This window comes from Macrosteles quadrilineatus, unplaced genomic scaffold, assembly GCF_028750875.1.
Source record: "Macrosteles quadrilineatus isolate MER2022 unplaced genomic scaffold, UCM_ALF_1.0 Scaffold_1__1_contigs__length_201487025, whole genome shotgun sequence".
NCBI classification, from domain to species: domain Eukaryota; kingdom Metazoa; phylum Arthropoda; class Insecta; order Hemiptera; family Cicadellidae; genus Macrosteles; species Macrosteles quadrilineatus.
This window is the reverse complement of record NW_026542594.1, coordinates 99,835,334-99,850,090: the sequence shown is the minus strand read 5'-3', so window position 1 is coordinate 99,850,090 and position 14,757 is coordinate 99,835,334. Positions and strand designations below refer to the sequence as shown.

General features: G+C 36.7%; 1 protein-coding gene across 1 annotated transcript in view; it reads left to right on the top strand.

The window, feature by feature from the left end:
• Positions 1-14,757, top strand: part of LOC128996546 (serine/threonine-protein kinase NLK-like) — a 144,857-nt gene that overhangs the window by 109,638 nt on the left and 20,462 nt on the right. The window contains exons 4-5 of the mRNA XM_054421970.1: positions 400-506; positions 14,002-14,087. Coding sequence (XP_054277945.1) covers positions 400-506; positions 14,002-14,087 — 193 coding nt within the window. The remainder of the gene's footprint in view (positions 1-399; positions 507-14,001; positions 14,088-14,757) is intronic.

Here is a 14,757-nt window from a genome sequence, read left to right as displayed (position 1 = left end):
TTCGAGATATAATAAAAAAACCCAAAATGCGTACCTTTCTCCCCCCCCCCTTTTTCCCCCCTCCACCCCCTGGCTCACCACCTAGGAGTCAGGACTTTTGGTATGTTAACACCCTAAGCCCCCTGAACAAGTTTCTGAAGGAATCGCTTAGTTACCTGCTCACGCACTCTACACCTCATTCCTTGACTGGACTATTACCTGTGGGGTGGGGTGGTTTCCGGGGGTAGTATTCCGCATCCTCGTTAATTGTGTTGATGATCGTTAGCTCGTTAACAATCGTCAACTTGAATTTTAATTATCCAGTAATTTGTACAAATTGTATGCATTTCAAGCCATCATTCTTTTACAACATAAGCTCCAATGTATTATTGTTGTCGTTTCCTTGACTCTTGTCGTCAGATACGTGATCACCGAGCTACTACAGAGCGACCTACACAAGATCATAGTGTCGCCCCAGTACCTGTCGCCCGACCACATCAAAGTCTTCCTCTACCAGATCCTCAGAGGTACGTCACTTCACTAGTTTACAACCTCAATTATTTATTTGTATACATTTGCAAATAAGGGCCTAAACTTATTGAATAATGCATTAGAAATTTCCTCCAAACAAATGCAATCATGTTTAGCCGATACATTCCATTGTACAAGCTCACTTTATTTTTATTTTGCAAATTTTCGTGTAGAATTTGTGGTCAACTATTAGTGTTATCATTGACTATTGGATACAGAAGTTGTTGTATTAATAGTCAAAGGTGTTATTTAGTACGGTCTTTTGTAATTTTTTATCAACTTCAGAGAGGTGTGTTTGGTAACATATCAACTCAGGTCCTTGTTACTGTAATAAGACAGCGACGTACTTGTGTGTGTACGCGGAGAATGGAGTGGGGTGATCTGTGTTTCTCCAGTATGTGTGTATGTACTTTATCTTGGCACCATTTATGACCCCCATATAAAAGACAAATGACACAAAAGAGCTGAGAGTCTTGGAGCTACTAGTGCCAGTGCCACCAACACTATGTGGTGTTCTATCGCCTAATACCCTACTGGTGAGGTGGGAAGACCATAGACCCGCGTTTGTATGCTAAGCCAACCCATTGACGGGACAATGTTGAATAAATTGAAAGAGCTGTGGATGAATGAAGATCAACATGGCGGCTCTCCCCTCTCCCAACCATGTTGGGGACAACTATTGTCTACTCATTGTCGTGCCGTCCAGTTTATAGTATAGCTAAAAATAGGCTTTACCTTCGTCACTGCAGCTCAAAATCCTGTGGTGTAACTATGTTACGGCCGTTTCGACATTATAATGCCATCGTCAGACTACAAAAACACAAACTCGGCTGAAGTAGCGGACAACAATTATAATAAAGAACTTAATATAATTAAACATATAGCCATAGCTAATGGTTATAAAAGTAACATGATTGATAGACTGATAGCTAAAAAGAAAAACAAAAGGCCAGGTGATAATAATCTACAAAAGGAAAAGAAAAAGTATGTATGTGTGGAATACTCCCATTCCATTCAACACACGCTCACGAAGGAGCTGAAGAAACACGACATTCAATTGACTTTTAGGACTAACAACAAAACAATTAACAAATTGAATGTTTCAAGTGGCGTAATTGATAAAGGTGAAAAGTCAGGTGTGTATAAGATTAATTGTGCAAGTTGCCCGAGCTACTACATAGGAAAGACTGGACGTTCATTCAAAACCAGATACAAAGAGCACCATCCATTTCCTAGAGCCGACAAACAAAAGTCATCGTTTGCACAACACTTGGTTGACAAAAATCACGACATGAACGATCTGAACACTGGCTTAGAAATACTCCACACAAGTAAGAAAGGCAATAGACTGGACACCCTAGAAGAGTATGAAATTTACAAAGCTTACACCGAAAATAATTTGGACGATATAATTTTAAACGACAAACTACAGTACAAGTCACACTTCATATTCAATAGCATTTTAAATCAGAAAAGGAACAAGAAGCCAGGAGTACAAAGTTCAACTGATAACGCCACCACACCGGGCTCGACATAGAAATCTTCCAGTCGGTTTTTGCTCGGAACGGGAACATGTCACCCGTTAGTACGACAGGCCTGTTCGGTTTTTGTAAATATTTTAAAGCCGGGTATCCACAGTGCGAGGCAGCTCGCTGCGAATGCCTCGTTGCGAATGCTCGGCTTTGCCTCGGACTGTGGATACCGGGGTTGCTCGCTGCGAGCACCTGTGCAGCGCTCGCGTCGCACAATGTGAGGCGAGCCGTGTACTTGTCGGTCTCAGAGCAGTGCTCAAAGGTGCCTCACCCCGAGCTGTGCGTTAAGTGGATACCTGCGCTGGCTGCCTCGCACCGTACCAAACACAATTAATTGTTCTCTGCAAACCATTCCACGCGAACCTGTCATCATGGATACTCATGACAGAATAAGAGATCTAGTGAAGTGTTAGGAAAGTAAACGTTTGCTTTGGAACTCTAAACACCGAGAGTACTTGTAAATGAGTCTCCAATAGCTAATCGCGTTTTTTCACGGCAGGCTCTATCAATGTAATTAAATGTTCAAAATCTTCCTTGGACATTCGCAAGACATTTGTCACGTCTTCTTCGAACCTCACGTCTTCTAGGAGTCTGTTCCCATATTCAAACCGATTTCGATAAATCTTTTTGACCCATCAACGATGTTTACGTCGCTTTTTCTGTTGCTTTTTATTAATAATCGTTGCCATCACAATAAAAGCAGCGGTAGAAACTTGCACTTTTCTATGAAAAAACGCCATTGTACCAACTGACGAATGCGGGTGGCTCGCGCCATGTTCAAGTGCTCGCAGTGAGCATTCGTGGTTACAAACTAGCTGCTAGCTAAAGAGCTCACCCTGAGGCAGATAGCACGAGGCATTCGCAGCGAGCAGCCTCGCACTGTGGATACCCGGCTTAAATGTATTTTATTGTTCGTATGTGTTACGTGTTTAAACTTCAACGACGCTACTTCAGCCGAGTTTGTGTTTTTGTAGTCTGACGATGGCATTATAATGTCGAAACGGCCGTAACATAGTTACACCACAGGATTTTGAGCTGCAGTGACGAAGGTAAAGCCTATTTTTAGTTATTATACAGCTCAGGGGCTAAAACATGGATTTTAATTATAGTATAGGCTACTCTTTTCGGAAAACATTATTTACGCTTAACCACCATACATTAACACTATTCGTGCTGTCGACATGTTTGAACATAAAAGTTGCATTTATTTCAATGTTAAGCAATTGCGGGAATTCCCGTCATCAGCACCCAACAATTCGTGTGTAAAAAAACAAACTATAACCTTTCTCCAAAGAGGGGACTAGAGTATTTTTTTGAATTAGAATTTGATTGGTTGTTAGCATTGATCTTTGTTTTTTATGTCCTATCAAGGTATCAAGCAAAACCTTTTCTCCGCCGTTCACTAGTGTCATTACATCAAATCCTAAATTGACTTGTACAATTATTAAAACTTACAAGACATAGTATACACAGTAATAGACATGGTAGTTATCTCTATAACGATACTCGGAGGAGAATATGTTTGCGCCTTTATCACGGTATTTGTAAACTTCGTATGGTAGTGCAATCAAAACCAACCGCCAATCGCAAAACTAGTTCAAAGCTAGTGAGGTTTGGGTTGGTTCGTGACTTGGATTTGTCATCAAACTTCAAAACTAAAGCAACATTTTATACATTCTGAAACCAAGCAAGGCTGTGTTGTACACGTTAATTTGGTATGATGTTTGGTTTGGTTTCATACCAATTTTACTTTTGCTTCTCACTTGAGGATTCCATGCTATGGTTTTGCTCGTGTAAGCTACTGTAGGCCAATATGGTAGTTTGTTTCAGACCGTACTCAGTGATTTGGTACAGACGTCTTTATAATAACAGTAGACCGTAATCTTGACTCAAAGTAGTATAGGATCCGTGGAGTTTCGGCACTGTTTGTGTGCTAATATTTATTTATTTTCATCTGATAGTCAACATATTGTTGTGTGAGACTGAGGTATATAGAGAATGTGTAATAGCAACGTGCAGTGGTGGTCTCAGAATGGGGTTGGAACTGGTGAATTGATCAATCAAATGGGCACCCCTGCCTACACAAGCTCACCGTGTAGGTCTACTGCTTGCATACCGCTATCAACTACAGACCACACCAGATTAGACTAGGAAGTCAAACATTTAAGATGGAAGTAAATGCATTTTTAATGTAAAAATAAAAAAAAACCTAACCTAACCTTGTGTAGCTGTTATACGGTAGCAGAATAGTATCTTGTATGAATAAATGTATATGTATATACTAGCTGTTGTACCGTGCTTTGCAACGGAAAGAGGACACTAAAACTGAAACCTTTTGGGCTTTACATCGGTTTTATAAAATAAATACACATCCGCCAATGCCCTTGTAAAAAAATTCAACCTTTTTATTGAAACATTTACAGGTTTTATATCTGGTTACCAGATAGATGTAATGAATAGTGATTGTTTGTCCTTTAGTCAGTAGGAAAATATTAAGAATTTGTACGGATTGTTATTGTTAAGTTAGCTTACAGTAGTATGGCATAAAATATCGTACGTCACTCTTCCAAAATATGTAAAAACTGAACTCTTATGGTAATCCCGCTACCTCACTCGTTCGGTAAACACCTTTTTTCAGGAATAGTAACATAATATACTATTAATTTCAACAAAGTCAGTAAATGTTTGTAGCATATGTTTCCTTGAAAATTGTAACCAACATACCTACTGTATTAACAGCAATTAATTTATCCAGCTGATCATAATGTAAACAAATATGTTATTCACAGGGATAAACACATGGGAACTTAAAAAGCCACTGGGGCAGAGGCCAAGGGATTTTTTTTTTTTCAAAAAATTAAGGTCAGTTTGCAAATCTATGCGACATCTCTTTCCAATGAGACGTGAATGGTCAAAATCAGTTAAGAAATGGCAGAGGAGTTCAACAGACAAATTGTGTTGGCGTATTAATTATATAAAAGATAATCTGGTAAAATTTCAATGTTTTAGTCGCCCTCAGCTCAAGGGAATAGAGAGATGTTTCTTGGTTGTACACTAGCACTAGACGACAACGACATGTGATTGTTGGTGGTATTGTATTGTAGTACGGTTGTTTGGGCCATTGTAGATCAAAGACTGCGGAATGAATGGCTGCGAGAGTGCGAGTCATTAACTAATGGTTTTACAACACTGTATCGGTGCTGGGATTGATGGTCTCTTCAGCACAAGTCAGCGTTATCGTTACCTCAGGTTGCTCTACTTCACTTCTTGTGATGTTTGCTGGGACGTAACAAGAAAACTACAACTATATTAATTCTACTAGGCCCCGTCCGAACGAATAATTTGAATAGTTAGTTTAAATCCTTTCAATATAGTTTAACACTAGAGTACTCGTATGATTGACCAAAGTCAAGCGTACCCCAAAACTATATTTTCAATAAATAAATTATTGATGTATAAAATTGTTTGAGTAATCTGTAAGATCAGGAACTTGCTACAGTATTTAGGGAAAGTACTTTCCAAGTTTTTATGTATGATCACAACGCAAAGAGGTTCAGTTAACTTTCACTATCATTCATAGTCCTTAATTTAACAATGCATCAGTTTTTTAGCAAATTTTCCATAGGGGATAAGCTATTACCATTGGAAATGTGTAACTGTGACCCGGTAGAGGATACCGGAGAAATAGAGAGGTACATTAACTTAATTATCATCACATGTGTTGTGTTGTGTTGTATTGAAACACCTACGGCAATGCAATTACAGTACAAACAAAATTACTGACTTTCTGATTATTTTATGTTGAATTTAATCTGTTGAGTGTTAGAAAATCGTTGTTTTTTTTTAATCTTTTAATTTGAGAGTTAATTCATTCCAAAATTCTTTATATTCATGTACTGCTATCTGTTACACCACAACATTATTACAGGAAATTTGAAATAGTTGTGTAGTCCCACAATAAGGTGTAAGTTACTATAATGATCCTGAAACACTATATACAACAACACACACAACATCCCTGTTTTAAGAAGCTGCAATTGCAATTAACATGTCAGGTTATCTTGTTAGATTTCTCAGAAACTATGACTGCACGTGGAGTTTATCAACACAACTTGAATGATCTGAGAATTTAGTTGAACAAAGCAGCACACCTGCATGTTGTACTACATAACTGTACTTTGTACTACATTCCTAATACAAAGTACACAGGATTTATTTAAATACCGTACCTTATCCTTTAGGGACAGTCTAAAGAGCTGTAGTTTTAAACAGCTTAGTGTGAATTAGAATATACAATACAAGATAGTCCCTCAATATCACAGGTTCCAAAAAGTGAAATAAAAAGATCAAATTTAATACCGTACCTAAAAAAAATTAGATTTTGAAAAAGGGTAATAGTATATTTCATTACTAGGACCGAAAGTGGCATTTTCCGTCGCGCGCTCATGTTTTTGTGTGAGGCGAAGCCAACACAGGGAACCCCAATTTCACGTGCGAGGCGAAGCCGACGCCTCGTACGGGAATAATGGAGCAAGTGCCGGATAATAACTTTCGGTATGAGTTATGAACGATACTTTGCATCACGACGCAAAAATACACAAACACAGATTAGCAGACCTCAGTAATATTACAACAATTTTATTTCTCAATAATTTGATTGAACATCAAAATAAAATAAAATCATCTAAAAGGAAACCTACGTATATTTCTCAATGAATTTTGTTCAAACATGAAAATAAAAGAATAACAACTTTTAACAATATATACAGCTGATTCAAATCATTAAATTAAACCGTAACAAAACACTAGCGCGCGTAGAGAATATATGGAGAACTAGTTGAGAGCGAGGGAAAGTAAATTTAGACCGAGGGAAAATCAGCTGATAGATTTTCCTTCGCCCTAAATTAGAGCTTGGGAAACTACTACTTTCATTGATGTCAGCTGTTATCGAAAATAGTTACTTTCGTTACGGAGTGATGAAAAATCTATATCTGCCGCTTAATTCAGGGATCTTTATATTTATCTGGTCTAGACACTTGGTGGTACAAGGACAATGTCATTACAGGGGTGAGGACCAACGCAGGGGGTGGAGGGTGAGATGAAGTGCCAAAATGCATCGTTTCCTTAGCAACAGACCAGACTTAGACTGGTGGTAGTACATGCCTCCCTTCCTTGTACTTGCAACAACTTAACTCTGTAAACATTGAACTGCTGCTATCAACTATATTACCTTTTTTATACAACATATATACAGGGTCAGGCAAACATATGGATTGGATAACTCATATTAAATTTTCAACCAGTTACACTAAGAAAACTTAACCGTGCATTTAGCCAAAAAATTGGGTAAACATTTTTTTTTTAGAATTTTTCTTTGATTTATAATATTGTAGACTTAAAATAATAGACTGAATATATTTAGGTAAAAACAAAAATTGTTAAAAGCCCCAAGCACAAACTTGAAGTACATTTTGTGGTCAGTATAACAATTTTGTCTGAGACAACAAATTGGCTGTTTTGGGGACAGGTTAAAATTTTGGAGACAGTGTAAAACCCCATCAAGTAACACTTCAGTAATACCTTATCAAAGTAAGGCCCCTTTTATAATTTGCGGCACACCGTTGCGGCCTGCGGTAATGTAAGGCCCCTTTTATACTCTGCGGCATGCCGCTGCATTCGACGGCATGTGACGCATGTTTGTGTGGCGGTCAAGGCTACCAACTTAGGAATTTCTATTCACCTAGTATTACACAACTAGTGTTAATTTGTAGTGAGAGATGCCTTGGCTTCTCAATACAGGTATTTTGTCCTATTTGTTGTTAAACTAAAGATAATGAGATGTCAGGAAAGAGTCTGCTCTATTCATCCCATCAATCAGATCTGACGATTGTGCTTTTAGACACATTTTTACCTTTTACAACCTGATAGTGACATGTTCTTCAATTATTTTCGCAAGTCCGTTAAATCTTTGATGGACTTTCTACTAAGTGTCGGGAGGAAAGATGCGATGAACCAACAGCACTGCAAGGGATTCGGCTGAGTTTGTTTTCATCAGTTGGCAGCCCTTGACAGCACTACTACGGCATGTCGCAGAGTATAACAGCTCCCATTTAACTCAATACATTTACAAGGCAGCAGGCCGCTTTCGAGTTTATGGGACCGGCCGCTACCGCATGCGCTGGCTAGATGCACAACAGCGCACCTCAAGCCGCAGAACCAAGCCTTGTGTTGCATTGCGTTATATGAGCTTTTATACTCTATGTGCTGCCAACTGAACAAAACAGTCAGGCCCTGTAAGTGTATTGAATTAAATTGGAGCTTTTATCACCTACGGCGGCCGCCCACACCGCAGCGGCATTGTCAAGTGCTGCCAACTGATCAAACAGTCAGCCCAACAGCCTTGCCTCCCCCATTTTATTTTCTGTTGCCGGCATGGTAGGTGCTTTTGTTTTTCTTTTCTGTGCATCTGTTTGCTACTTTTGTCTATGTACAATTACGGAATAAATACGACTGATGGCAATATTGAACAGTTTATTACCAAAATCAAATCTTCTAGACCTAGTTTGTGGGGTTGTTCATCAGCGGACTACAAGTTTAGTGATGTCAAAGGGAAGTTTCTAAAAGCACCATCGTCGGATCTTGCCAGTTGATGGGATGAATAGACCAGTGTCTTTTCCGATGTCTCTTTGTCTTTAGTTTTAACATCATGTAGGCACCTGGATCTAGAAGCCATCTCTCACTCAATACAAATCAATACTAGTGGTGAATAGAAATTCCTTAATTGGTACCCCTGAAACCCCCCCCGGCCACCAATGCCATGCCCACCGCTCAAACATGCGGCACTCGCTGTCGAGTCGACACACAGAGTATAAAACAGACCTTAAGAAAAATATTAGTGAAAATCAGAGGTCTCTATCTCAAGCCAGTACAGCATGGCAGTCATCTATATATTAATACGCAAGCAGTTTTCTTTTCACAGTCATAGCTCAAGAACCGCTTGATGGATTTTAATGTTTGAGGTATCAAATTAAAGGTACATATTTTCATGTAGATGTGCAAATACGTCTCAGAATATTAAGAAAGGGCATCACTTAAGTACAGTTAAGGGCTAAAGTTTGGAAAGTGGCGCCATCTGTTGACATTTGATTAAACTCATTTCCCTTTGTTTACAAATAACATATGGACGTAGTTTGAAATAGTTTTTAAGGTTAACCACAAACTGCAGGACTTAAAACTTCCATAGAGCAAAGCTGGAATTTATATTGTGTTTCAATCTGTTAACTAAGTCTGGTTCATAATGAAGAGACTAGACAACAAAGTGTTTAAGAATAAATATTTAATTCTTTTTAGTTTTTAAGTTTGACCATAGACTGCAGGACTTATTTATTCCAGAGCAAAGCCGGAATTCCATATTTTTATCTAAACATCTGTTAACTATATCTGTTTCATAAATAAAGAGTTTCCTATCAAGACTTGACAACAAATTGTTTGTAAATAGGTGAATGTATTTACCTTTCATCATATTTTACTGAATTATCGAGTTGTTTTGGTTACAGTTTGGTGTGATGAAATAAATGTTTGAAAGTGATTATTTCCAGTGCAGTTACATCACAATATCATGTAATTTACAATGTGTATAACAATTCCGTTGTAGTGTTTTCTGTTGTTTTGTTGACTTTCGTAATTCATCTAAATTTAAAATAATATGCTACCAGTAAGACGAAGACTGTGAGTGGCTGGAGGAAACGCGAACGTGGCCGCTTGCATCAATCTCCCAATGTATCATTTTAAGATTACAGAGTTTCAACCATCGTGTGGGATATGTCTAACCTTCACAAATGAACTTTAAATATTTACATTGTGGTGGCTTACATTTTAAGCAAAAAAAAAAAGAGTCTGGCCTATACAGTTCAACGTTACTCTTTGTTGCCATAAATGAGAGAACCATTTACCTCATCTTCGGAATTCACCATACTTTCAGGAACTTATTGGAAACTCCCAATCTGAAATCAGGGCTGTGAGGCTTGGATCTAGAAATTATTAGGATAAAATTTGTCAATTCAATTCCGCCTTTGCCATGGTCAGCTCTGAAGCTCATTTAGATGAGAGGATCATACCTAGGGGATCTACAATTTCAAGATCCATGACACTTGAAAGGAAAGATTCAATGATAAAATATGTGGGAAAAAGGGTCACATTGCCAACCCATTTGCCCAATCTTTTAAAACTGTGGCAAAAAAGTGTAGGGACGAGAGCTCTGAGGAGTTATGGGAGATTCTTATGTACATAATAAGAGACAAAATAATTGGCTTTCCTCGCTACAATGGTGCGACCTGTATAAATGTCGCCGCTATTTTTAAAGCTGAAAACAGAGGACCACCAGACAAAAAGCATCAGTCATAGACTTTAGAATTACTCTTTGATTGAGGTCTTGCTGTTTATGTTTTTAGTTGTTTATTTTTTTTATTACAAGTTGCAGTTTTGCTCGATTTTGAGCAACAGGTTATCTAGTTTTATTAAATGTATGAATAAATACATTTAATTGGGTTCTCTTCTCTCAGGTTGAAGAAAATCTTAAATGTCTAAAATTTTTAATAGGATGCTATAAAGACTAGTGTATAGTTTCCAGATTGACACTATACCCCAGTAATTTATTAAAATTTTAAATTTCTTTATATAAAACAACTAACTATATTCTATGCATTGACACTCGTGTTATGTTTATTAAATTTCTTATTAAACTTTGAAATAACTGAAAACTTTTTTAGTCAGTATGTTCTTTGTGCCAACTTATCAACCACTGTTTACATAATTTCTTTGTTAAAATACAATTGTTAGAAAATGTTAGTGAACATGACTCGGTTTATTTATCAGGGATTGTTGTTCATGCAGTGTTAGCTAATAATTGACGTTTTATAGACAGGTTGACTTAAACAGAAGCAATATCTGGATTCTTTCAGTCTCTCATCAAAACTTAAAAATGTTAGTGGTGTATAATAGTTCTACAGACAAAAGCACACATCATAAACTGTTCATAAACATATTCAACAATAGATACTTTTAAATAGTTTATACTTTTCAATGAAATGGTGACCATACAAAGTAGGTATTTTAAGCCAAGTGTGAATGGGGTTGAGTGTAGCATGAGTGGCATACAGTATCAGTACTGATCACAACAGCTTTGACTTGTGTTGGTGTGTATGTGTATTTGTACACACTGTTGTGGCAGTGTGGATGCAGGCTGTACCCAGTCCCCATTATCACTCTCCCTCCTGTCTGTCCCTTATCCCTATTCCCTATCCCTTCCCTTATATTGACCCAGGAATAGTGTTCCCCCATTACAACAGCTCTCTCAGTCTTCAGTCTTATCCATGGTTCAATACAATATTCTACATCACCTTACCTGTTTTACATAGTAGCAAATAAACATTATCTAACTTATTTATTTTAATATAATTGTCCTTTGCTAAGCACTGTGGGAAGATAAGTTAGATACTTACCATTCTGTTTAATAATATACCTGGATCTATTCAAGGGTCATTATAGGCTTGAAAAATAAAGTATCAAATGCAACTTTAATGATAGGCCTATTACAAAAATATTACTGAATAAATAAACGGTGAGCATTTTTTCGTACAAAAATGCCGTGTATTATCGGTTCAATATCGAAATACTAAGTAACGATATTATTTAGGATCAAATGGGTTCGATTCAATTGATTGATGGTTAAAAATGAATGTAAATTGTAATGAACACCATTACAGCAACAATACGTGGTGCTTCCATCGGTGTTCTTGATGTAGTGGTTAGAGCATTGGGCTGATAACCAAGAGGTAGCGAGTTCGAAACCTACCGGTGGCACTAACTTTTTGTCAGAGATTTTGTGTAGAATGTGATTACTTCTTAGTTTGAGAACTACTAGAATTTGAGGCATTTATAATTTTATTTTATGAACAGAACTATATTTTATTTAATTAATCTATAATATATAAAATCCAATGTATGTTTGTATATTTGTATGTTTGTATATTTGTATGTTTGTCCTTTATGGACTCCGAAACCGCTCGACAGATTGTAATGAAACTTTTAGGCATTATTAAGCATTATTCAAGGATGGTTTGTGTGAAGTTTGGTGCAGATCCGTCAATAGGGCTCCGCCCCAGTGGCTCTGGAGTTTCCCATGTTAACCTTATGAGTACTCATATTTAAATGGAATTAAAGAATCTTAACAGCTGGTGCAGCTAAACAATTTGATTCTGTGATGTTCAATAGCATTAAAAAGTTAATAGGTTTACCAACAGGGTGCAGCACTATATTTTTTTTTAATTTATGAGAACAGCTAATTTGCAACCAAAAAGTGAGTGAGCGTAGCGAACGAACTTCAACCTGGAGACGAGTTAGCGTAGCGAACGAGCTAACCTGAAGGCAAGTGAGCGCAGCGAACGAGCTCCAACCTAAAGGTGAGTGAGCGTAGCGAACGAACTTCAACCAGGACGTGATTGAGCCATGCGAACGAGCTCATCTTGAAAATGAACGAGCATGTGACATAAAACCACAATAGGACAGGACGACGTCTGTCGGGCCAGCTAGTATATATATGAATTTGAACAGATGGTGTTTTGGCCTCTGGGGACATCAAAACGAAAAATTAAATCGGTCCCGGGTCCAGGTCTTACCATGAGACCTATGGTAATAGCTTATTCCCTATATGTGCAATTTGCTAAAAATAAACAAACCTATTTAAATTAAAGAAAATTCTAAAAGAGCATATAATAAATCTAGCATTATATTCTTTTGATGAGTTTTCCACCTGCCATAAATAGAAATAGTATTTTTTATTTTAAGTATTCTGACACTATTCACTGTACCACCAATGTACATGATTTTTATGACGAATAAAGATGTTTGAATATGAATATATGAATAATATAATACAAAAAATTTAATGATATTGTTTATTAATGATTAGCCTACATTATTTTTTTATTGGTAGTTTTATCGTATTGTGATTAGTTTAATTCACTGTTTTACAAAAATCTATCTTTATTAATTATTGGCACATAGTTGTGTATCATGGCTTTGTAAAGGTCTGATGTTTGTGTGTTTATAAAAATGTTAACATTTGGGATTGAGAATGAGACTCTCAGAGTTTTTACACTCCCATCTTCTAAGGCGATGCTGCTGTAGTTAATTATTCCTTTCTCCCTCAATTGACTTTTAAATGAGTCTAGAAAGCTGCACTCATTACAGAAACCATGAGTTCACAGAGGAAATGGGGCTTCAAACTGTGTTTGCACAATAAAGTGAAATTTAGGATATGGCTCTGGACTTTTTTATTATAAAATAAAACCGCGTTAGGGCCTGGTTAGGGCATAAAGTTTGTTCAAAATAGTGATTCAACAAATTATTAATGGGAGGAAGTAATAATGAAAACTAACTGAATGTTATGTATAATTAACGGGATTCCAAATATCATCATCTTTACCATTTCTTATTGTTATTAAAATACTGTAAGCATTAGTTAGAAATAGTTAATGGTAGATCATTGTTAACGTTATTGCTATTGGTTTTGATCTCACACACGCAAATCAACATGTTTGAACAATTTATTCATGAGCAGTTTGCTAAAATTGTTCACCAAATTTCTAAATCATTCATAAAATCAGATGGGTTTCTGTCAAAATTTATCAAGCAACATAATTACAGCCAAAATGATATTTATTAATAATATTGTTTCTAGAAATTATGGTACCATAATATAATGATAGGTTTGACCCTTGTCTATTCAATCTTCCCCTGCCATCCTCACATGTCCTCTCCCCCATCATCAACTGTGCTAGCATCACTATACGACCACCACCTGTATAAACATGCAAGTGTGTGAGAGATCTGTTTGGTCTCAAATTAAGTTCTGGTTATTGCACATTGCTGGTTTTATTATGTTTTATGTTTGTTACAGGACTAAAATACCTACATTCAGCCAGAATTCTACACAGAGACATAAAGCCCGGCAACCTTCTTGTTAACAGCAATTGTGTTCTAAAGGTGGGTGTTAAACATTATTTTACTTTATCTGTTGTATCTAATTTACTGATAGTTGGTTATCTTCTAATATGTATTAAGTGTTATTACTTTTCATCTTAACACATTGAGTCACCGAGGACCGGCCGCCCAATGCGCGCAGAGCACATGCACAATTTATTGACTTTGAACATTTATTGGCCTTTTTCTTTTGTGTTTTTGCTTTTCATACGAGACGAACACAATATTTTATAGTTTATTATTTTATTTTATACAGGATGATTGATATAAGTGTGCCAGCTGGTTTATTAAAAAACTATAAGAGATATCAAAAAAAGTTAAATGGTAAGTGCCTTAGACTTTTTATTAAAAAAATGTTTGTCGAGTCGAAAAAAATATTTTAGCCGCCATTTTTCCAATATAGCAGCCAACTTTGATTTTTTTATGGAACACCCTGTATTTTATGATGTATTCCGGTAGAAAATGTAATTTTAAGACAATTTTACTCTTGTGTTTTTTTTTTTTCATAAACCTAACTGTTTCAAAGATAATAATGGTTGAAGTTATGAAATTTGTAATAGTTTTCGAATAAAACAGCTGGCATGCTTGCTTAGGCCTTTATTGAAACTCTTTCTCATGCCGAAATTTCAAAACTTTAACCATTATTATCTTTGAAACGGTTAGGTTTATGAAA